Below are 24,817 nucleotides of genomic sequence, written 5' to 3' on the forward strand. Positions count from 1 at the left end.
CCCTCATCCTGGGGTCCCTCGAACACAGCCACAGTGGCACCTCCCTGCCAGACAGGACCCCCGGGATGGCACGGCCACAGGGCTGCTCACCTGTCACCCTGATTTTTTAAGACTTTGCTAAGTTTTCTGATGTTTACATTCTTGTAACAAACTTCCTCACACACAATTCTGTAAATAACTTATGTTTTACATTCTTTCATGGAGGAGGAGAGAACTGATGGACTCTTGGTCTGTCCAGTGTCATTGGAGAGGTGGCACTGTCACCCTCCAATCCACTGTCACTTTTGGAAAACTATAAATGCTGGAGTCAGAAAATAAAGGTCTCTTTTTTTTTATTCACTTGGAGAGTAGCAGTGTCCGTGTCATCATTTTGTGTCGTGTTGCCACTCTCACCCCCTCTGCCCGGGCCAACCCCAGCCCTGCTGCTCCTTCCTCATCCTCACCAGGCCCTCCGTGCCCACTGGCTGCTGGGGTTTTGCCTGGGATGAGCTCAAACCCTGGGGGGGAAAAAACCCCTCAAACCCTGGGGGGGAAAAAAACCCTCAAAAACCTGGGGGGGAAAAAAAACCCTCAAAAACCTGGGGGGGAAAAAAAACCCCTCAAAAACCTGGGGGGGAAAAAAAACCCTCAAAAACCTGGGGGGGAAAAAAAACCCCTTAAAAACCTGGGGGGGAAAAAAAACCCTCAAACCCTGGGGGGGGAAAAAAAACCCTCAAACCCTGGGGGGGAAAAAAAACCCTCAAACCCTGGGGGGGAAACCCATCATTTTGCTTGTCAGCCACCTAGCTGCAGAGATGATGGGCAAAAGCAAGGAAAATCCTCCAGAGATGCATCCAACTGGGAGTGCTGGGGGAGGAGGGCTCATTCTGTGGCCACAGAAAGCAGCAGGGTCCAGCGTGCACACTAGAGTCAAGGTGACCATTTCTGGCTTCAGGAGCCCTGCGGTTCAACATCAGAAAGTCCAAAAGTGGCACAAAGGGAATGGGAGGACTAACACGTCCTGCAGCAGCACAGAGGTTTCTGGGATAAAACCTGACAGCAAAAAGACAGGGGGAAATATCACAGGTTTTCCCGAGTCTTTTAACTAAAGTCAACATTACACACATAATCCAATCTTCAACCAGGGCCACGTTACAAGGAAAAATCCCCTGGGATTGGGTTTCACCTTCCCTTGCTCCTGGGAAGGGGATGCTGCACAGAATCCTGCCTCAAACCAGCAGGGCCCAGCCTAAACTCCCCCAGCACAGGGCAGCAGCGAGGATGGAGCATGACATGGAAAATTCCCAGCCCTCCTTGTGCCTCTTGATGGTTTTCATGGGAATTTGGAGCTGATTTTTTCCCTGGGAAGGGTAAGTGCTGACTGTGCAGGCAGAGCTGAAGGAGAAGCAGAGGAATTGTAATTTATATATGTACATAGAGATGTGGGACGAGCCCGGAGCAGAGAGCTCCCAGGGGAGCAGGCACAGGATCCTGGGGAGCCAGGAGAGCAGGGAGGAGAGGCTCAGCTCTGGCAGACAAATCGAGGCTTTAGGAGAAAAAAAACCCAGCGTGGTGACATCTGTGTGAGCACCCACTGCTGAGCCCACAGGGACAGCAGAGCCAAGAGGCTCTTCAAGCCAAAGAAAAGAGAGAAAACAGGGGTTAAACATCCCTGCAAAGCACCCGTGCCACAGAACGGGGCTGTTTCCCGTGGCACAGGGCAGAAAACGACCGCAATTGTGGGGCTGTAATTAACGCCGGAGCAGGGGGATGGTGAGAGCCCCGCAGCGGCACCGAGTGCTTGCAACACTGCGCTGAGGGACCCGGCAGCATCCCCAGGGGCTGTCCCTGTCCCTGCAGGGCCACCTCCGTCCTCCCAAGCACAGCCCAGCCCCAGGCAAAGCCCTCAGCCAGCAGCGGGGAAGCGCAATTCCCCTCCTCGGGAAACCCTCACCATCCATCTCCCATTCCCCTCCTCGGGAAACCCTCACCATCCATCTCCCATTCCCCTTCCTCGGGACTCCTCTCTCCCATTGGGAAACCCTCACCATCCATCTCCCATTCCTCTCCTCCTCAGATCCAAATCCTCCCCACCCTCCCCATCTCCCATTCCCCTCCTCAGGGAGCCCTCCCCATCCGTGTCCCACACCCACCGTGCACCAGCCCGGCTCCTGCAGGGCACACGGAGCTGCTAGAGCAGCACAAACCCCACACAGGGACACAGCCAACAGCCCCCCCCTTCCCTGGCAGAGATTTATGGCCCGAGACACTTGTGCTGCTCAATTACCTCGTTAACCCACAAGGGTTCCCTGTCCTTCGGGGACAGAGCAATTACAGCGCAGCTCATTCCCCTGCCCAGGGGGGATCTGCTTCCCCTCACTGCTGGGGCAGGGACGGTTTGGGTTTGGCCTCTTCAATTAACACCTACCAAATCAGCCCAAACCTTCCCTTGCCCTGCAGCATTCCTAGCTGGAAGGGACCAGGATAACCACCCTGTCTGCTTGTTTATCTGTGTATCCGTCCATCCATCCATCCATCCATCCATCCATCCATCCATCCATCCATCCTTCCTCCCTCCTTCCTCCTCCCTCCCTCCTCCCTCCCATCCATCCTCCATTGATTTATCCATCCATCCATCCATCCATCCATCCATCCATCCATCCATCCATCCTTCCTCCCTCCTTCCTCCCTCCTTCCTCCTCCCTCCCTCCCATCCATCCATCCATTGATTTATCTATCCATCCATCTATTGATTTATCAATCCATTCATCTACCCTTCTATCTATCTATTTATTGATTTATCTATCTATCCATCCATCTATTGATTTATCAATCCATTCATCCACCCTTTTCTTTCTTTCTTTCTTTCTTTCTTTCTTTCTTTCTTTCTTTCTTTCTTTCTTTCTTTCTTTCTTTCTTTCTTTCTTTCTTTCTTTCTTTCTTTCTTTCTTTCTTTCTCCATCCATCCATCCATCCATCCATCCATCCATCCATCCATCCATCCATCCATCCATCTCTATCCACCCTTCTATCTGTTGATCCACCTCTCCATCTCCCATTTATTCACCCACCCATCCATCAGAAATGAGACAGAGAAGCAGAAAGAGGTTTTCCCCCCCCGTGCAAACCCAGAAGTTTTAAATAAAATCTCTGCAATAACACATACAATGACTAAAACATTTCTGAGTCCACACCCACAGAAGAATCTCCAGGCTAGGGAGAGCTCCACAGAATTCAGATAAATCTGCTTTTGGCTCCTTCCAAGCCTGGTTTCATCGCCCTGTGCCTGTGCCCACAGCAGCCAAACTCTACCAAAATAAAACCTGAGGGGATGGTCCCAGCACAGCAACCCGGGGGCAGGTGACCCCCAGGGGACCCCTCACACACCCCCTCGCAGGTGGGGGGATACAGCCAAACTGGGGAGATCATGGCACAGCTTTCCTGATATAAACTGCAGAGAGTTTGTCTTATTGCTACAAAAATATGAACAAAAAAAAAGAAAAGAAAAAAGTAAAAAAGTCACTGCTCCTGACGCTGGTGGTGGGAAAACAACGTTGCTTAGAAACATCCCCATCAGGGCTCCAGAACCGCTCCTTTCTGTGCAGAAAATGAATAAAATATGTGATTTATTCCCCGAAAAAAAGAGGCTGTTTCAAGAGACACCAACACCCTGATGAAAGCAGAGACCCTCCCCATCTCCCTCTCCAGCTCATCTGATGTCCCTCACCTGTCACCTGTGGAGTGGGGACAGTGACACCTGGCTTGGCCTCGACCCCCCGCTCCACTCCTGCAGGCTAAAATAACAGAATCCCAGAATCCCAGAATGGTTTGGGTACCAGGGACATCAGAGCCCCTCCAGTGCCACCCCTGCCACGGCAGGGACACCTCCCCCTGTCCCAGGCTCCATCCAGCCTGGCCTTGGGCACTGCCAGCTCCATGGGCAGCCTGTGCCAGAGCTGTGAGCAAAGAATTCCTCCCCAGCATCTAATCCAAACCTCCCCTCTTTTCTTTTCCAGCTGTCCCCCGTGTCCCATCACTGCCTGCCTGTGTTTCAAAGTTGCTCTCCCAGTGTTGTGCCCTGCACGTCCTGGAAGATGCTCAGCGGGTGCTGACACCCCGGGTACATGCATTTGTCACCATCCCTCGGGCTCGGGCTGGGCCGGGCCCCACGGCGGCGCTAATTGCCGCCGTTAATTAACCGGGCTGCTTTCCTGCTCTCAGCGCTGGCTCTCCTCCGGCTCCCGCGGCTCCCAAAGCCCCGCGGCTCTCGGGCACCGGGAGCTGTCCCGGGCCACGCTCCGCTGGCAGGAGCCTGTTTCTGCGTGCCGTGGGTGGCAGGAGAGGCAAACGACGCTTTCTGTGTCACGTCAGGCACAAAACACTTCCCGAGGCACAGCAGCTCGCTGGACTGCCGCCCGTGCCGCGGGGACCGCCGCGATGGAGCCGCAGCCGTGGGCTGGCCCGGGACCGCAAATCCCGAGCTTTGGGCTGGCCCGGGACCGCAAATCCCGAGCTTTGGGCTGGCCCGGGACCACAAATCCTGAGTTTTGCCCAGGAATTGCCAACCCTGAGCTTTGGGCTGGCCCGGGATTGCAGCGATGGAGCCGCAGCCTTGGGCTAGTCCGGGATTGCAAATCCCGAGTTTTGCCCAGGAATTGCCAACCCTGAGCTTTGGGCTAGTCCGGGATTGCAAATCCCAAATTTTGGGCTGGCCCGGGATTGCAGTGATGGAGCTGCAGCCTTGGGCTGGCCCAGGATTGCAAATCCCGAGTTTTGCCCAGGGATTGCCATCTCCGAGCTCTGGGCTAGCCCGGGATTGCAAATCCTGAGTTTTGCCCAGGAATTGCCAACCCTGAGCTTTGGGCTGGCCCAGGGACTTCAAATCCCCGAGCTCTGGGCTGGCCTGGGATTGCAGCGATGGATCTGCAGCCTTAGGCTGGCCCAGGATTGCCAACCCCAAACTCTGGGCTGCCAAGGGATTGCAGTGATGGATCTGCAGCCTTAGGCTGGCCCAGGATTGCCAACCCCAAACTCTGAGCTGCCCAGGGATTGCAGTGATGGATCTGCAGCCTTGGGCTGGCCCAGGATTGCCAACCCCAAGCTCTGGGCTGCCCAGGGATTGCCAGCCCCTCTGCTGCACTGATGGGGGTGGTGAGCACCCCGGGACACCCGCAGCACCCGGGCAGGGACAAACCACAGCGTTCCTGCTGCTCTGGGCGCCGCAGAAAGTGCTCCCTGCTGGGGAGAAACGGTTCGGCGAGGAAGGGGTTAAAGCCGTCAATAATGCAAAGTGAAAAGGGCGGGGTGCAGCAAACCCTGCTGGGCACAGCCCAGAGGCCGGCTTGTCCCCCGGAAATATTCCCTGTTCTTAAATGGAACCTGTTTCTCTCCAATATGACCCAAACTGCTCCGTCCCATCCACGGGACACAGCCCAGAGGGGCCCTCCTGTCCCCACAGTGCCACCTGTGCCCACAGTGCCACCTGTCCCCACAGCATCACCTGTCCCCACAGTGCCACCTTGATACCCACAGCATCACCTCATCCCCACAGTGCCACCTGTCCCCACAGTGCCACCTTGATCCCCACAGTGCCACCTGTGCCCACAGTGCCACCTGTCCCCACAGCATCACCTGTCCCCACAGTGCCACCTTGATCCCCACAGTGCCACCTGTCCCCACAGCATCACCTGTCCCCACAGTGCCACCTTGATCCCCACAGCATCACCTCATCCCCACAGTGCCACCTTGATCCCCACAGTGTCACCTCGTCCCCACAGCAGCCCGTGGCCCTGGCACCTTTGGGTGCCCCGAGCAAGGCGCCACATCCAGCCGAGGTTCCTGTGTGGACAGAGGTCAGGACAGCTCCAGGCCACAAAGCTGCAGCACGGACAGAGAGCCAGAGCAACAGCGTGTCCTGAGCTGGAAGGGACCCGCAGGCATCGCCCAGCCCCAGCCCTGGCCCTGCCCTGCCACCCCAGCAGTCCCCCCTGTGGGCATGGCCCAAGTGCCCCTGGCTTGATGAAGTTCAGATATTTATGCAAAACATCAAATCTCAGGGATTTTTTACCTCTGTTCCCAACCAAAGAGCAGCACAGATAAACACGAAGCTGCAGCAGCTGGACCAGCGTAGGTGGCCCAAGTTGTGCAAGCTGGAAACACAGATTTCTGCTCTGACTTGAGCACGTGCATCCTTCACTCTGCTCTGGCACTCAATCTGACACCTGCACTGTGCGACTGCGCTCGTGTTTGCTGCTCTGCACGCTGCTGTGTGATCTCCTACCTGTTACAGAAATAAAAGGGAATTGCATTTGGGTCACGTGCGGCAGTGGCAGCGCAGTGGAGGAGCTCCTGGTGCCTTCCTGCTGTCAGGGCAGGGGATGGATCGCTGAACCCCAGAATGGTTTGGGTCAGAAGGGACCCTAAAGATTATCCCACCCCACCCCTGCCACGGGCAGGGACCCCTTCCCCTGCCCCAGGCTGCCCTGGGACACTTCCAGCCCGTGCCAGCCCCCGGTGTCCCTCTGTGCATCGTCCTTGCCACGCAGGCCCTGCTGCAGGCAGGAGCAGGGTCTGCAGCTCAGGACTGGGTCAGTGACACCGACCCGGCAGCTGCTGCTCGTGCAGCAACTGCAGGGACAGGACAGGGCTGGCAGGGCACTGGGGCAGGCAGGAGGAGGCTCCTGGGCAGCGGGCACGCAGCCGGGCCGCAGGATGGCCCAGGCGTGGATGGCACGGGGGACGAGCAGGTGCCTGGAGGGCGTGCAGCCCCCGTTCCCGGGCTCCCCCCTCACTTGCCAGCTCCCCTCCCGGCTCGCAGGGCCACGGGCTGCGTGGGTGGTCGCCTCAGCTGCAATTCCCCGGCGCTTTGCTGGGCTGCACGCCGGCAGAGGCTGCGGATGACGCATGAAATGCAGAGCAGGCAGAGGAGATGGCCCCGAGCCCGCGGACCCCCGAGCCCGCCCGGAGCGGGGCACAGCTGCCCGGGGACCCCCAGAGCCACCGGGGTCCCCGGGGGGTGCCGGGGCGGGGGTTTGACGGGAGCAGCTCCTGCCCATCCCAGCGCATCCCGAGCGCGGCCCACGGCGCTGCCCCCGCCGCGCTTCGTCACCGGCCGACCCCGGCTGCAAGGGAAAGAAAAACCTCTTTGTCATTCTGCAGCGAGGCTTTTAAAGTGCAGGGTTTCAGATGGCTGAGGGGATTACGTGATCCGCGCAAAAAAACCCTTGATGGAGTCAAGTTGCTGCCAGAAATGAGAGGAGCGGGGAGAGCTCCATCCCATCCCGTCTGCGCGAGGGGTGACCGCGGCCCCCGCTGTCCCCGGTGTCCCCTGGCGGTGCCCAGCCCCGCGGGGCTGCTGGGGATGGGCACAGAGCCCTGGGACACGCCCTGCCCTGCCTGCTGACCGCACCCCAAATTTTGGAAATCGGTATCCCAGTCACTCCTGCGTGCAGCCACCAAACCGAGCGGGGCTGGAACCAGAAATGCCATCCGCCCTGCTTCCCGTGCCACTCACACCCAAAGAGGCAAACCAAAACCGCTCAAAGCCTGTCAGGGGGTTGCCTTCCCCATCCTCGGCCCGCCTTGGGAAGCATCAGCCACCGAGCTGAGGTGGGTGATCAGCTGGAAATGAGGAACAGGAACTTTCTCCGTAGGCAAGAGAGGCTGATCCTGACACAGCCCCGGGACTGGGGAAGGGATCTGAGCGGCCCTGGGGTAACTCTGGGCTCTCAGCACAGCCCGAGGCAGCTCCATCCCGCTGGCATCCAGGAGCACTCTCAGGGATGGCCCAGGAAGGGGAGACTCGCTTTGGAGGGACAGTTTATCCTTGCAGCAATATTTAGGTAAAGGTGATTTGCAGGAGTCGTTATAAAAACAACCACACTGAGGCAGGGAAACCACTGGGGGAAATAATGGAATTTATGATTCAACTACTGCATGGGGCTTTTGGTTTTTAACAGAGAAAATAAGTTTTTGGGAAGGTTTGAAGAGTTGCTGAACGAGGGCCTGGAGTGACAGGGCAGGAGGGAATGGCTTCCCACGGCCAGAGAGCAGGGATGGGCGGAATATTGGGCAAAAATCACCACGCTGGGCAGGGCTTGGAGCAGCCTGGGAGGGTGGGAGGTGTCCCTGCCCATGGCATCCCTTCCAGGCCAGCCCACTGTGGGCTGCTTTGGTGGCTCTGAGAAGCAGCTGCAGCAGTTTCCCAGCCAGCACAGCTGAAGCTGCTTTTCTGTGTCGCTTTTTACGGCGAAGTCAGTGCCAAAAGGAAAATATAGGTATGCCGTAGAATTTTTATGACTTCATCCTCAAAATATCTCCAAAGCAGCTTGTTTACATGAAGGGCACGTTCTCCTGGTGGCTCAGGAGCTCACAGGGAGATCCAGGAGCCCAGCCCAGCTCCCCTGCCCTGCACCCTGGTGCACAGACACCACCCCCCACTGCACCCAAGGCTCCCCAGCTGCATTTAAGCTGTGTGGGCCCTGCACAGACTCTCATACCAGTCCTGAATTTTGTAACCAAAACCAAGGATAGACCTGCTCCAGCTTCCCTCTTGAGGAGCTGCCAGGGACAGGGCACCAGGACTTCAAAGGGGGCCTCCAGGAGCTTCAGGACGTTATTTTCCATAAGCTTCCTGCTTCTCCTGCTCCTCAAACCCCGTGTCCCAGGGATTATTTCTGTTCTGGACAGAGCTTCGCCAATAAACATCTCCCAAAACTCATTTGCAGGGCCCTGAGGGAGCACAGGGCCAGCCCAGAGAGGGATCAGGACACCAGGCCCTGCTCCCCTCCTGCCTGAGCTGGGTTTGTGGCGCTACAAAAGTAGTTTGAGAAACAATTCAAACACATTTGGATGCTTCGAGGAGCAAGTCCCACCCAGGGCATTTTCCTTCCCTCAAAGACAATTAATTTCTTAACAAACACATTCTACAGCGGGCGTTCTGTAGCGTTAGCCCGAAATAAAAATAAGCACGCTGGAAATTCCAATTGGATTTTGCCAAAGCAGCCAGGCTAAAATAATACATTTTAAATGTCTTAAACTGTGCGCTTCCCAAGTAATTAAATTACAGCCTTCCTGCACGACGGCTTCTCTCCCATCCATTTAAGCATTAGATTAAAGTTGTCAGGCAGCCTTCAGATGGAAAATACCAGGCTGCAGGGAAGGGCTTGGGAGGAGGGAGGAGCAGCCTGAGGCTGAGCAGGACCTGCCCCAGCCACCAGCACCAGCCCCACGCAGGGGACAGCCACCCACTGCCACTGCCCAGACGGGGGACACGGGGCTGGGGGCACACGAGTGGCAGTGCTGGGACAGCCACCCCTGGGGGATGGGGACAGAGCTGCAGGTGATGGGGACAGCACCCAGGGGTGACAGGGAGAGTCATCCACAGGTGACAGGGAGAGTCATCCATGGGTGACAGGGACATCCAGCCGTGTGTGACAGTGACACCCACCCACGGGTGACACTGACACCCACCCACGGGTGACAGGGACACCCACCCGCGGGTGACAGTGACACCCACCCACGGGTGACAGTGACACCCACTCACAGGTGACTGGGACACCCACTCACAGGTGACAGGGACACCCACCCACGGGTGAGAGGGACACCCACCCGCGGGTGACACTGACACCCACTCACAGGTGACAGTGACACCCACCCGCGGGTGACAGGGACACCCAGGGGTGACAGGGACACCCAGCCGTGTCCTTGCCCCGCCCGTGCCCCTCGGCCGTGGGCGGCTCGGCAGCGCAGCCCCCGCAGCTCCAGCGTTATTTAAAACCTTCCTTAACCCCGTCGCTTTCCCCGCACACAGCTGAGCTGGGGGAGCCGTGCCCTCGAGCCCTGCCCTGCTCCCCCGAGCTCCGAGCACTGCCCAGTGCCCCCGGTGCCACCCGCACGGCGGGCAGGCTGTCCCCAGGGCTGTCCCCAGGGCTGTCCCCAGGGCCACACCGGGCTGGGCAGCAGAAACCCCTCTGGCTGCAGGGGCACAGGGTGGGCAGAGCTGCCCCAGTGCACAGCCAGGATGGGAACGGGCAGGGACAACCGGGCAGGGACAGCCAGGCAGGGACAGCAGGGCAGGGCAGGGACAGCAGGGCAGGGACAGCAGGACAGGGACAGCAGGACAGGGACAGCCAGGCAGGGACAGCAGGGCAGGGACAGCAGGACAGGGACAGCCAGGCAGGGACAGCAGAGCAGGGCAGGGACAGCAGGGCAGGGACAGCAGGGCAGGGACAGCCAGGCAGGGACAGCCAGGCAGGGACAGCAGGGCAGGGCAGGAGCAGCCAGGAAGGGACAGCAGGGCAGGGACAGTAGGGCAGGGATGGTAGGGCAGGGCAGGGACAGCAGAGCAGGGACAGCAGAGCAGAGACAGCAGGACAGGGACAGCAGGGCAGGGCAGGAGCAGCCAGGAAGGGCAGGGACAGCAGGGCAGGGACAGCCAGGCAGGGCAGGGACAGCAGAGCAGGGACAGCAGAGCAAGGCAGGAGCAGCCGGGAAGGGACAGCAGAGCAGGGACAGCAGGACAGGGACAGCAGGGCAGGGCAGGAGCAGCCCAGCAGAGCCAGCTTTGCTTCACCTGGCACCTGGAAGAGCAGATCCACCTGCAGGGCTCACAGCAGCCCAGGCCCCTGCAAAGCCCCGTTTGCCGTGGGACCGTGGAATTGTCGAGGTCGGGCAGAGCTGGGGGAGGGCAGAGCCATCCAAGGCAGCTCTGCCGGGCAGGAGGGGCCCTGCCAAGCCCCCTGCACTGCCCTGGGTTTGGAGGGGAGCTGGTGGATGAACGTGTGTCCAAACCTAACCCTGCAGTGTGGTGGGAGCAGAGAAATCCAGACCCCACCGAGCCCCGGACTCACCTGGGAGCTGCAAACTCCCGGGGAGCTGCTGGGAGGGTGAAAGCAGCACAAATCAGCAGATTCTGTTTACTCAACTGGTGCCTTTTCCTTCTCCTTTGAGTTATTCCTGCCTCCTTTGTAGCCATTATAAGCTACAGTCCTGGGGGGAAAAGCATTGTGAATTCAGCGTAAATCCATTCTGTTCACTGGATTAATCTTAATTTGCAGCAGGAAAATGAAGATCAGACGATGAGCCATAAAAGTCAGCCTGATGTGGAGAGTACTGAAACAATATGGAACTTGATACCGAAATAATTGTGCCATTTGCATGCGAGAGTTTAAAACTGCTCGTAATTGCAGCAAGGCTTAAATAAACCACAATTTCCTAAATATGTGAGGCAGTTATTATGGTTAATGCTAGGAAAATGAAACGCGGGGAAAGAGAAGACACGGCTAAGAAATACCTGCTCCCACTGACACCTCTTGGCAAGCACGAGGCTTAACCGCAATTCCCAAAGGAATTCTGCAGCCCAAGGTGACCCGTGAGCGTTTCCCAGCCCATCAGGGCTGCTCTGGGCTCCCCGAGCCCGGTCCGCGGCAGGAGCCGGGGCACGGCGATGCCACGGGGGAATCTGCATTGGAATCTGCATTTTAACAAAAGCCGGGCGCGTTGGAGGATGGTGGGAGGATGGTGGGGCCGATGGTGCTCGCTGGCTCCGGGGCTCCGGCCCCTCCCGGGCTGGGTCCCTCCTGCTCTGCCAGCTGCTCCAGGATCCCCTCCAGGAAGGGCTCAGGGGTGTTCCACGCAATCACAGAATCATCGCAGCTTTGGAAGGGATTTTAAAGCCCTTCCAGCGCCACCCCTGCCATCCATCCCAGCTCTCCACTGTCCCAGCCTGGCCTTGGGCACTGCAGGGCTCCAGGGGCAGCCACAGCCTCGCTGGGCACCCTGTGCCAGGGCCTGCCCCCCTCGCAGAGAACAATTCCTTCAAAAAACCTACCCTGAATCTCTCCTCTTTCCCAAAGGATGAGGAAGAAAGCAAACTTTACTTCTCAAGGTTTATCTGCCAGATCACCTTTACGTAATTCCAATGTCAGCAGCTTTTGTTCCACAGATTCCTCCCTGAGCCTTCACCATCCTCACACGCTCAGCTGCCCCCAGATTTGCAAACAATGCTGGGGAGGGACACAACCCTTTTCTGCCCTCCCTGCTGCTTCACTCCCCTGGTTTGCAGCTCTTGTCTCACGAACACCTCTCCGATGAGGGAAGATTCTCCCCCCTCGGCTGGGAAGGATGGGTTTCGCCTCGGGGGATGGTGCCAGCCTCTCCTCGCCCTGCGCAGGCTCCCCGGAGTATGAACTCCACCACTTTGCCTTTGCAGATAGAGTTTTTTGTTGAGGCTCGCGCCGCAGTTAATGGTCAAAGCTGCCTCCATCAATTATGGATGAACACAAATAGATAGTTGTGCTCTGTAAATTGGGCCCCTCGTGCCCATGCGCGGGCAGGGCTCGGCAAAAAAGGGTTATTTGTGAACTGCTGACGGCCCCAAATCGGCCCCGCAGCAGCACGGCCCGGCACAGCCCAGCTCCCACCGTATCCCGGCACAGCCCAGCTCCGGCACAGCCCAGCTCCCATCGTATCCCAGCACAGCCCAGCTCCCATCGTATCCCGGCACAGCCCAGCTCCGGGCACAGCCCAGCTCCCATCGTATCCCGGCACAGCCCAGCTCCGGGCACAGCCCAGCTCCCATCGTATCCCGGCACATCCCAGTTCCCATCACATCCCAGTTCCCATCACATCCCAGTTCCCATCACATCCCAGCACATCCCAGCTCCGGGCACATCCTAGCTCCGGGCACATCCCAGCTCTGGGCACATTCCAGTTCTGGGCACATCCCAGCTCCTATCACATCCCATCACATCCCATCACATCCCATCACATCCCAGCTCATCCCATCACATCCCAGCTCCCATCACATCCCAGCTCCGGGCACACCCTGGGCACGGAGCAGGCTCCTGGGTGGACAGGGTGCTCTGGGCAGGCTTTGCAGCGCTGCAGCTGTGACAGACAGGGCTGCTATCAAAGAATCTGGGAATTCTAGAATGGCCTGGGCTGCAAGGGACCTTAAAGACCCCTCGCCAAGGCACCCGCAGCTCCATTGTAAAAACTTCTTGCTGAGGTGTAATTGGAAGTCTGAGAAGAGGCAGGCTGGTGCCAGCCTCACTTTGAGGAGTTGTTCCCTGCGGTCTCAAACAGCCCCCAGCACCAGCAGCAGGGCTGGATCCGTTTCACGGAAAGGATTTCAAGGAAGATACGGCAAATTAGGAGAGAGGAGACCCGGGGCTGCGACCTGTGCACGGCGCAAGGCAGGGGGAGAGCCGGGCCGCCGTCCCTCCTCCCCGCCTGCCGAGCATCACCTCGGGAAGCAAAGCCACGTCCTTTGTTTCCAGCAGCGGTGCGGCAGATTGCAATTTCCCAAGCCAAACGCCGCAACCGCATCGTTTCCAAAGGAAGGCTTGAAGTGATCCCAGCCATCCCCCCCGAGCATCCGGGCAGGCTCCCCAGCGGGACTGAACTGGAGCATTAAAAAGGATAAAAGAGAGCAGCCCTGTGCCCGCTCGCCTGTGACAGGAGGCGATGTCTGGGGGCTGCTGTCCGGCTCCTGCCAGAGCCGCCCGGGGGAGATGCCAAAGGCAAAGCTCCTTTCGCAAAGGCAGAGCCGAGCTCCGCTCAGGTGAGCGCCGCGGGGCCGCACCTGAGTCCCCGCACTCGCAGCTGTTTCCCGGCATTTATTCCCGTAAACTTTTGCCTTTCGCGTTCCAATTCGCTCCCCGAGCTGGAGCGGGGCCAGGAACATGTCACTCGGTGAAAAGCCCCCGAGCTGGCTCCTCTCCCGCCCCCACCCCTGTCACACGCGTAGTCGCTGTCTCTCCCTTTTACATAATCGCGGCGGATCGGGAGCGCCGGGCCCCGGGGCGCGGCCGGGCTCGGGAGCATCCCGGAGCGGAGCCGAGCCCGGGCCAGCCCTGCCCGGGGGCGGCGGGGGCGCGGGGGGCGCCTCTCGGTATTTGTAGCGTGAATCGAGGGCCAGCCTGGCCGGGGCGGCGTTCGGAGCTGCAGAGCTCAGCATCAAGGGCGTAATTCAGGCAGAAAATGAATCGGGAAGGACTTGGGCTTCAGAATGTGAGGGAGCTGAGGAGTTCACGGGATCGGCGTTGCAGCCGCCGGGAAAAGCCTTTGGCTCTGGATTCCCCTCGGGCTGAGGAACGGGTCCCGAGGCGAGCACGAAATTCCAGCTCCCCGGAAGGTGCCTCCCCACCCAAAGGTTCCCGAGACTGGCAGCGGCGCAGCTCAGCCCGAGGGTTACTCAGCCATTCCTCCAAATTCCCCTGCGCCGCTTCTCCCGGGGAGGAATCAGCTCTGCGCACGGAGAGATCGCGAGCAGAAACACCGATTAGTCATAAAGATAAAACCTCAGCCTTGTCGCCAACGAGCTGCTATTCCTGGTGCAGCTCCCAGGTCCGGGGCAGACGGGGTGCCGGGCTGCGACAACTCCGGTGGGACAAGCCACCCTCACTCCCAAACCTAATCCAGGAATAAGGCAGGAAGGACGCCCAAAGGCCCAACTCCGGAGGCTGCAGGAGCGAGGAATTGCGGCTCTCCGGGGTGTTGGTACCCTGGGAGAGCTGGGAGCCCGGGGAAATCAGGGGATAAGTGCTGGCAATTAGCACACAGCTCCTACAGCCAGCCAGCGTGTCTTGGGAGCAGGTCCTGTCTCTGAGGGACGCCATCAAAGACTCGTCTCCCACAGACGGGGAAACTGAGGCATGATGGCTTGGATGGGGCTGCCGAAGGGGTCAGGGGTCACAGGAGCTGCTGGATGCCACTGCTCCACTGGGAAGCTGGTCAAAGGACAAGTTACACTGATTTTGTGTGTCCTGTCTTCAGACAAGGCCCTCTGCCATGCCCCAAGCCCTGTCCTCCCCACGGCCTGGGAGCTGGGATCTCCCTGGACACTGCCCCTGCTAGGACCCCCTGGATGGACACTGCCCCTGCCAGGACCCCTCTGGATGGACACTGCCCCTGCCAGGACCCCTCTGGATGGACACTGGCCCTGCCAGGTCCCCCCTGGATGGACACTGCCCCTGCTAGGACACCCCTAGATGGACACTGCCCCTGCCAGGACCCCTCTGGATGGACACTGCCCCTGCCAGGACCCCTCTGGATGGACACTGCCCCTGCCAGGACCCCTCTGGATGGACACTGGCCCTGCCCTGCCACCCCAGCCCCCTGCCCAGCTGGGAGCTGGCTCCAGGAGACATTTATTAACCAGCAGCTCTGCCCTGGCCACGGGCTCACTGAGGACTTCTGCTGCCAGCACCAGGGCAGGAGGGTGCCACGTCCCTGCTGGAAGTTGGTCGTGGCTGAAGGACAGGGACAAGCAGCTGCAAAGGCCGGGCTTCCACTCGGGCAAAGCCTGCCTGTCATTGGCCAAGCATCCAAGGAAAGCATGGAAAATGACACCTGGGCGCCCCATCCACGCTGTTTCCAACGCCTGCAGCCCCCGGAGAGTGAACACCGGCATTTCCCAGCTGCAGGATCACCCTGCCCTGGCTGCACCACGCCTGGATCCGGGAGTGGCTGCTGAGCCCAGAGCGGCTTCGCGGCCGTCCCAGGACCCCAAAGCCAGCATGAACACAAAGCTGCATCCTGCAGCTCCCCTGGGCAGGTCTGGGGAGCCCTGGCTGGTATCCCATGGGCTGGGAACGAGCAGGATGAAGCTGCCCGGAGCCCCACGCCCCTCAGCCCGCCCATGGAGCCCTCCTGTGCCAGCTGCCCCCCCCCAAAAGCAGCTGCACCTCGGGCACGGGGGGCAGAGATCCCAGGCTGTCCCCTTCTCCCAGTCCAAACGTCCCCTGTTGGTGGCTGGAAGGGAAAAAGCCAGCCCCAAAGGCACACAAATCCTTCTCACTCGCAGCCAAAGGCAGGACAGAGCAGCTGATCAGCTGCCCACACTGAGCCCCTCAGACCCAACTCACAGCCATTCTTCACCTTCCTCCTGCCTGGGCTAGGAGGAATAAAAACCTGTGAGAAGCAGGAGACATTCCATAGGAGCGCCTGAGATTTTGTTTCCTGCATTTGCCTAAAATTGGCTTTGATCTCATCTCCGCCAGGCGCACCAGGTGAGAGGTCCGTGAGGCACCCCCGCGGTGGGCTGACACCCACGGCACACGCCTCTGCTCCGCACAGCACGCTGCTAACCAACTTTCCCTGCCCAGCCCCAGGCATGCCCGGCTAATCGATTCTTCTGCTCATTAGCACCGATATTAGTTACACCGAGCACTTAATAGGAACCATCTTAGCACCGCCGCCAATTCACAGCGCTGCACACCATCTCCCGAGCAAGTGGGTTTCGGGTACAAAACCGCAAACGCGTATGCCTGCAAAAACATAGACCCCCCAAAGCTTCCCAGTTATGCCCGAGTTTAAAAATCTATTAATAACCCGAGGAGAGAGCCGCTCTGCAAAACCAGGTGCATCCAGGCAGGCAAAGTAAAGAGCTATCACAGCGCAAGGGAACAAAGACCGAGACCGTGCCCATACCTATATTTCATGCCCGTTTGCTTTGCGGTGGATTCTTTTAATGAAATGTGGTGCTGCGGGGTAAATGTCCCCAAACTGCGAGCGATAATAGCCACCGTCCGAAATTTTGCCCGGGCTGCGTTCACTACGTTCGGGGTGGTGGTGTTCTGCTTGCTGATGAGCCTGTCTTCACCATTTCTCTTCAAGTTGTGGTCCGTGCAGGCGATGGACACTTGCATCGCGCCCGCGGCGCCCCGGCCGGCTGGCGGGCGGACCCCCGGCCCCCCACGGGCTGCGGCTGCCCGGCACGGCCGGCAAAGCCCCGAGCTGGCGCTCCGCGGGCTCCGGGGGCTCCGGGAGAGCCGCGCTGCTGCGCGCCCGCGCTGCCACCGGCCCCGGAACGCGAACTTGCCGCGGCAGCCCCGCCGGCGGCTTCGGGCTCACTCCGGGCTCTCGGCGGCGACGCTGCTGCTCAGCCAGAAGCATCCATCCAGTCAGGTGCTCCCGGAGCGCCGCTCCTTCATGGTGATCGCTCCGCAGCCGCTCTGGCTCGCCGCAGGCTCCCGGCCAGCCGCTTTTAAAGCGCCGCGAGCATCCTGCGAGCGCCGGCTCCGGCGCCGCTGGACCGCCGAGTGCTGAGCGGGCACGGCCGAGCCCCGCGCCTCGCAGCGCGTCCCTAAGGAGCGGCAGCATCCATCGGTGTCCTTCGCCCAGGCGCAGCAGCGCTACCTCCCACCCATGGCAGCCCGCCGAGCGCTGGCAGCGGCTCCGCAGCGGCCCCGGGATCCCCCGCCGGAGCCTGCGGGAAGGACGGCAAGGATGGGGAGGATGCGAGCGACGGGCCTCCTTTGTGCTCGGAGGGAAGGCAGGCGTTCAGGCAGATCCGCCCGGAAAAATCGCTGCCGGCTTCGCTAAGCGAGGTCTTCTAGAGCGGGCTGCGATCCGGTGTTGAAATGGGTTAATTGTGGGGGAAAGGAAAAAAAATATATAGGGGGAGGGGGAGGAAAATCGCGGTGCTCCGGTGTGAGAGGGAGTTAACACGTTAATGCCGTGCTCCCGGCGCCCGCAGCCCCCGGCTCGCAGCAGGGCCAGGGTTAATCCTGCTCCCCCGGCATCGCCAGCAGAATAAGCTGCAGCGCAAAGGCTTGGAAGCAAAACCATCCCCATCCCTCAGCAGATCAAACCGTCCTCATCCCATCCCCATCCCATCCCCATCCCATCCCATCCCATCCCCATCCTATCCCCATCCCCATCCCCATCCCCATCCCCATCCCCATCCCCATCCCCGGCCGAGGCTGCCCTCCCAGCCCGGCACTACCCTGTGCCCCCCTCCCGGGGCGCTGCCTTTGGGCACAGAGGAGACCCCCAGGCGGTGGGGGATGGCCAGGTTTGGAGGCCCCCCCAGGACTCCCGTCCCATCACTGTCACTGTCACCGTCACCAGCAGAGTGGCCCTGGGCAGGGACAGGCAGTGGTGTCCCTGGTGCAGCCCCACAGCAGAGGGTGCCCGCGGGTGGCAGGGCAGGGTCACCCCTGGTCCCTTTCCCACCCAGCCCAGGCCACGGGAAATGGTCCAGACCCCACCCTGCATCTGCCCCAGGCTGCCCGGGGGGCTGGAGCTGGGGGCACCTCCGGAGCTCCTGGTGCCCACCCCGCTCGCTGCCAGGCCCTCCCCTTGGGGTGGGAGCAGCTCCCAGGCCGGAGCCTCCTGCTGGACCTGCCCGAGGCACCCAGAGCTGGGGCAGGAGCGGTGGCAGAGCGAGCTGGGGGTGCTCACGACCCGGTTTGAGCTGGGGGTGACAGAGCTTTACCCCTGCCCTGCAGCGGGGGCACACCACGGTGTGTGTCCCCTCCACCCTGCTGAGGAGGGGGCGTGTGACAGCGGCTGGGGGGCGGCTGGCAGCCGGCCACGGCCACCCACCAGCCCGTGATGGGGACGAGCTCCTTTCGAGATGGCTCATTAACAGGTACCCAGCACATCCCTCTGAGGATGGAAAGCATTACATCCCCACAGAGACAGTCACTGGGCGGTATTTCCCCAAAGAGGATTAACAGTTCATCATGCAGCAGACCCACGAGCTCCCGGCTCCGCGTGGTCTCCTTGGAGTCACCCTCAGGCAGGGTTTGGGGGGAGCAGGACCCCGGGGAGCGGTTCCAGACCCCTCGTCAGTGAGTCAGCAAACCCAGCAGAGCGGGACACCGCCATGGGGTCACGGCCCCCACGGTGCCCCTCGCAGCCAGGACATCCTGAGGGTCTCCCTGGCGCCGGGGGATGCAGCTGGAGCGCTGCTGGCAGCACCCGCTGGGTTTGGAGCCCTGCTGTGTTCAGAGCCCAGAGCAGCGCTGGCAAACCCGGGAACATTCCCCTCCCTGGCGGCCTCACACCCCCGGCTGGGCTCGGGCGTTCCCAGGTGTGTTCTGCCTCTGCCCCGCGCATCTCTGGAGAGTCCCCTCCGCAGCCTGGCCTGCCAGACGCTGTGGCTCGGAGCTGGGGATGAGCGCAGGTCACTGCCACCCGGGTCCCGGCCACCACCCCGCTGCCAGGGCTGCCCTGAGGGGCCAGGGGAGGGGACAGAAGGGGACAGCCACGCTCTGCACCGGCACATCCCACAGAGCACCTCACCTCAAGCTGCTTAGCCTTGGAGGGGTTACAGTCTCTCCACAGAAGATGTGTTTAAATATGGGATTTATTTCATTTCCTGAGCAAGATAATCGCGTCTAGAGCAAAACGCTGGAGTAACATAATTCTGCGTGATGAAACCCCGAGCTTATGGAAGAGGAGGTACGTGACAACCCTGGCAGAGGACTCAGCCACGAGCCAAGCCCAGGCTCCCTGTGACACCTCAGTGCCACCAAATCACTGTGACAACGCGCCCGCGTGCATCTCCCCCTGAGCAGGAACGCCAGAGCGCTCATTAAACGACTTGCTCAAAATGCTTCATCAAGCGAATGCGGTTCAACACAGCCGCCTGTGACCACCCTGTGACCCCCAGCCCAGCCCTGGAGCCACTGCAGCCACCCCGGGGCCAAACCAAGAGCCAGCAGAGCCAGGGCGAGCGGGAGCTGCCCCGGGGCTCTGCACAAACCCCTCCACGGCCCCAGGGCTGTCCCCAGCACCTCGCAGGGACAGGACACCGCACACCCCGCAGAGAGCAGGAGGGAGACCTCCAAAAAGAGAGCAGAACCTGCTCTCTGCAGGCGCGGTGGGGTCCGTGCGGAGCTGGAAGGGGCCTGGGGCCGGGCTCAGAGCAGGGTGAGGGAGCAGCCCTTCCCTGAGCTCCTGCAGGGCCGCCGCTCCAGGGGCACTCGGCAGCACGGCTCTGGCTGCAGCCAGAGGCAGAGAGATGCTTCTGCAGCCCAAAATACGAACATGAATCAAGGTCCTGCAGTCTGGGCTGCAGGGTGAAACCTCGTGAGCTGCTGCAGCCCTGGCCCAGCGTGGCTGGAGCTGACCATGCTGATTGCTCCTTCCTTTTTAAAATTTTACCTTGTGCTGGAGCTCCTCTGAAATACAATGCCAAGCCTGGCTGCAGATTCTGCTTCTCACGGCTGCAGTCACAGGCTAAGTTATCTACCCTCCCTGCTGTGGCAGGGCACTGGGGCTGGGTGGGCTTTAGGGCCCCTCCAGCCCAGCAGCCTGTGATTCCAGCAATCCGGGTCACAGCAATGACGCCAACCCAGCCTGCCTCAGCTCTTCGACTGAAATTCTTCCTTGTCGAGAGAAGAGGACAACAACTGAATTCAGCAGCAAACCTGCAGCAGTGCCCATGACAGAGGTGGTGGCTGCCCTGGATCCCTGCAAGTGTCCAAGGGCAGGTTGGAGCAACCTGGGATAAGGGAGGGTGTTCCTGCCCATGGCAGGGGGTAGAACAAGGTGCACAACAAGGTCTCCTCCAACCCAGACCTTGTGGGACACTGTGATGATTGTTGGAGGCGTTCCCTCTGCTCCCAGGGCTGGAGGGTCCTGCCCCCGCCACGGCCAGAGCAGCCCCAGGGCCAGGGAGATGCAGCAGGACGGAACAGTCAGTGCTTCCAGGCTGAAGACACATCAAAAATACGGTTTCAGCCTTCACGAAGAGAGATTTAACCATGTTGGACACTTAGACAGATGCTCAGTGAGAGTCTGCATGCAATGCCCTTGGATGGACCAGACCTCAGGAGACAGCATGGCAGCACTGAAAACACTGCCAGCAGTGCCATGGGGGCAGGATCCTGCTCCAAAATCGGAGCCCTTGGAGCTTTTCCACCCAAAAAAAGGCCTTTCTTTATTTTACCCAACAGCCCAGAGCTGGCCACAGCCCCCACATTCTGTCCAGGGCCCCACAGCCACATTCCCCAAAGCCAGCACGGGCACTGCAGGCAGCAGCCTCTCTCCAGGAGCCCGAGGACGATCCCAAACCCCTGATATCCAGACACCAGGAGCAGCAGAACGATCCCAAACCCCCGACTTCCAGACACCAGGAGCAGCAGAATGATCCCAAATCCCTGATTTCCAGACACCAGGAGTGGGGGAACGATCCCAAACCCCTGATTCCCAGACACCAGGAGCTGGAGAACAATCCCAAACCCCTGATTCCCAGCCTGCTCCCGGTCACTGCCGCAGGACAGCTCAGGGCAGTGTCCCCATGTCCCAGGGGAAGCTCCCTGGGGCCGTAAGGACAGCGGTGACAAACGCAGCCCGGGCTCGCCGCTGCTCCCGGAGCCCTTGGGCTCGCTTTCCCGCGGGGAGAACTCCCGGGATCGCCGCGGGCCCTTCCATCCCGGGAATTCTCCCAGCAGAGAAATTCCCCCCGGCCCGAGCGGGGCTGGTACGGGCAGGCTGGGATGAGCAGCGCTGCCCGGAGCGGGCTGGGCTGGAAGGCAGCTCCCAGCAGGGTGTCCCGGGTTAATCCCGGTTCCGAGCCGCTCCCAGCAGGGTTTCCCGGGTTAATCCCGGTTCCGAGCCGCTCCCAGCAGGGTTTCCCGGGTTAATCCCGGTTCCGAGCCGCTCCCAGCAGGGTTTCCCGGGGTTTATCCCGGTTCCGAGCCGCTCCCAGCAGGGTGTCCCGGGTTAATCCCGGTTCCGAGCCGCTCCCAGCAGGGTTTCCCGGGTTTATCCCGGTTCCGAGCCGCTCCCAGCAGGGTTTCCCGGGTTAATCCCGGTTCCGAGCCGCTCCCAGCAGGGTTTCCCGGGTTAATCCCGGTTCCGAGCCGCTCCCAGCAGGGTTTCCCGGGGTTTATCCCGGTTCCGAGCCGCTCCCAGCAGGGTTTCCCGGGTTAGTCCCGGTTCCGAGCCGCTCCCAGCAGGGTTTCCCGGGTTAATCCCGGTTCCGAGCGGCTCCAGCCCCTCGGAGCGGGGTCCCGCCGGCAGCAGCGGCCCCGGGCGGCCCGGGGCTCTTCGGGTGCCCTGAACCCGCCGGGAACGGCTCTCTTGGCTCTTTTTGATAACGCTGCCGGGAGCTGCGGGAGCAAAGGAGCTGCAGAACAAAAGCGCGGCGCTTATCGAGCCCGCAGCCATCACATTTCCGCTGCTTTCACATCAAAAACTCCATTTGCATTCGTAATTGCACCGGAGGAAAACCGATCCAAACCCCCATTAAACGGATTTTAGTTCAGAGGCGTCGTTCTGGCAGGCTGTGAGCCGGGCTGCGGGCAGCGCCCCACCGGGCTCCTCTGGTGACACACGAGCTCTGTCACCGGCGGGACCCGCGGCAGCTCCAGGGAACGGACCGAACCTGGGAGCGCGACAGCTCCGAGGCACGCTGCCCTGCCAGCCCTTGGGATAAACTGGGCTGGAATTCCCAGAACACCTGGGGCTGCCCCTGCATCCCCAGGCCAGGCTGGACACCGGGATTTGGAGCACCTGGGACAGTGGCAGGGGTCCCTGCCATGGCACTGGGTGGGATTTAAGGCTCCTCCCAACCCAAACCAGGCTGGGATTCTGCGCTGCTCCAGATCCGAGCTCCCATTCCATCCCCAAGCCCCCCAGGGTCCAAGGCCAGCCCCACCCTGGGTGTGGGGGCACCCCCAGCCCCAAGGGAGCCCCGAGGAGCTCCGGCAACATTAAATAAGGAATCTCTTGCTGCGCCAGGAAGGAATCGGTGCTGCGAGGCAGCCCGGAGCTCCCCGTGTCTGACACGGAGGGTGGAACCCCTCAGGAGCCCAATCCCATTAATCGGCCGCTTGTCCCCGTGGAGACAACACCCCCCCAGCGTGCCTGCTGCCCATTAGCTGCCGGATCCCTGCTCCAAAGCAGGTAATTTAATTGTTCCGTGCTATCTCTTCCATTTCTCAGCTGACTGCAAGCCAGCGCCTCACATGAAGGGCTCCAGAAGTCACCTCTGTATTAATGTATCGTGCTACACTGAGCACTTAATGGCCTTTAAGGCCCCTTCCAGCTCAGACCACTCTGTGATATCAGAGCTGCACGAAGCCCCGCGGCACAGTACAAGAGGGTTTTGTGCTTTTTCCCCCCCGGGAGCCCCTGACATGGCATCCAGGCACTGAGCAGCCACGCCAGGCCCGGAGCAGAGGAGCATCCCCAGCAGCAGCAGCACCCTGGGGCACTCAGGGCTGTCGTGCCAGCTCGAGGCCAAGAAATGATTTTCCCTTCTGCCCTACTCGTGTTCTACACGGGGCACACACCAAATGCACCATTTCCCCGTGTGCTTCGCATCACCTGGTGGATAAATGTGCTCCAAATAAAGCTCAGCCCAAGCTGTGTTCTTCCAGCTTGGCTGTGCTCGGCGAATTGCAGATTTCAGGCAATTATGAACATTGCTGTGTTATCCACACGCGTCAAACCTCACCCGAGCATTACTTGTAACAGCTTAGAGCTCCAAATTGACTTGTTTGGAGAAAGGCGGCTGAGGAGGGGGGTTTGGACCTGGGTACCAAACTCACAGCTCCAGCTGCGTGCTCTGGGACACGCTGCAGCACACGGAGCGATCACGGAGCAGCAGCTTCTGATTCTGTGACATTACCTGGCAGAGGGGCACCACAAAGACCACCTACAGCATACCGTGCTGTTTGGGAAACTCTTTTCCAATGAATACCCCATAGAAAGCTTCCCCCTCTTCTGGAAACCCTCAGTTCTCACCTCCTCCTACAGCCAGTGGAGGACTTGGCCCCTCTGAGCAGCTCGGAGAAAGCCAAGTGTCTCCATCAGTCATTATCTTATATAAGTCACCACTGCATAATAAGCACTATTAAAAATACCACCTTCCCAAATAGCATTTTTCAAAGAAGAATTTTAAGTCTTCTCCTGAGAGCCTCCCTTTCAGCTGCAGCAGCATTTCTAATTATCAACGCGAGCGACACGGGGCGGGAATGCCATCAGCTGCACGCAGCACAGCTGGCACCAGCCCTTGCTCCCTGCTCCCGGCCAAAACTCCTCACCCCAGCAGCATCCCAAAGAACCGGGCATCTGCTGGAATTAATCACCCAGGACAATGGTGTTTGCTGAAACCCAGCAGATTACCAGAACCATCTTCAGCCCCATTAATTTTAATGGATCCTTTTCCCACTGCCAGGCTCCTCTTGGGGGGGAGGGATTGGCAAAACCCGCTGTGTCAGCGCTTCCCTGCCTCTCAGTTAGCAGCCCACACTGCTGGTTCAAAATCAGCATTTCGGGAGCTCTGGAACCTGCTTTTCACCTGAGCAGGTGCAGGCACAGCGCTCTGCTGCCAGGAGCCACAGCTGCGGGGGCTCTTTAGCTCCCCAATTTTCCTTTGCTCTTTTCACTTCCAGAATTATCCGCAAAGGCTTTTAAATTTTTTTTTTAACTTTTTTTGGCCCACGAGGCAAGAGCACGATGTACCTCAGAGCAGCGCAATGCCATGGAATGGTTTGGGCTGGAAGGACATTAAATCCCCTCCAGTGCCACCCTGCCATGGCAGGGACACCTCTCCCTGTCCCAGGTGCTCCAGCCCAGTGTCCAGCCTGGCCCTGGGCACTGCCAGGGATCCAGGGGCAATGCCATTTTAATAAATCCAGCGCAAGGCACTCTCGAGTCTTCAGGTGACCTCCAGGCACTGCCAAGCGCGTCCCAGCCAAGGATTTCTGCATTTCCCAGGCCGGTGGCAAGTAGCCCCTGATCTCTGGGCACATCCCAAACATTGAACAACCACTTTGGCGCTGGAAAGGCGCCCATTTAATTAACAAAAAGATTTGCAAGAGGATCATTACTTACTGCCAAATGCATAACCGCTCATTAGGCCCTCAGGGGAAATGAATAATTGCTCCTGCAATCTACAGATTGTGTCTTTCTCCGCGGTGAAAAACGGTTTCATCTCCCCAGCTGGGGTGGGAAACTGAGGCCTGGGGGAGACCCCCCAGCCCAGCAGCAGCTGGGCCATGGGGAGCAGCTCCCCGCAGCCCCAGCCTGCCCCGTGGGCTCTCCAAGGATCGCTGCGCTCTCACAGAGAGCTCTGGAGGGAGCAGCAGCT

The 24,817-nt window shown here is 59.9% G+C and overlaps 1 protein-coding gene across 2 annotated transcripts in view; it reads right to left on the reverse strand.

Annotated features, from left to right (window-relative positions):
* KCNAB1 (potassium voltage-gated channel subfamily A member regulatory beta subunit 1) overlaps positions 1–24,817 on the reverse strand; it is a 70,821-nt gene that overhangs the window by 36,930 nt on the left and 9,074 nt on the right. Inside the window, exon 1 of one of the 2 annotated variants that reach the window (XM_038146267.1) lies at positions 16,414–17,528. The exons of the other annotated variant lie outside the window; for it this stretch is intronic. Within the exon in view, the coding sequence (XP_038002195.1) occupies positions 16,414–16,631 (218 nt within the window). The 5' untranslated portion in view covers positions 16,632–17,528. Of the gene's footprint in view, positions 1–16,413; positions 17,529–24,817 lie in introns of those variants that run through there. 2 annotated transcript variants of the gene reach the window in all.

The sequence above is a fragment of the Motacilla alba genome, chromosome 9 (genome assembly GCF_015832195.1).
Source record: "Motacilla alba alba isolate MOTALB_02 chromosome 9, Motacilla_alba_V1.0_pri, whole genome shotgun sequence".
Classification (NCBI taxonomy): domain Eukaryota; kingdom Metazoa; phylum Chordata; class Aves; order Passeriformes; family Motacillidae; genus Motacilla; species Motacilla alba.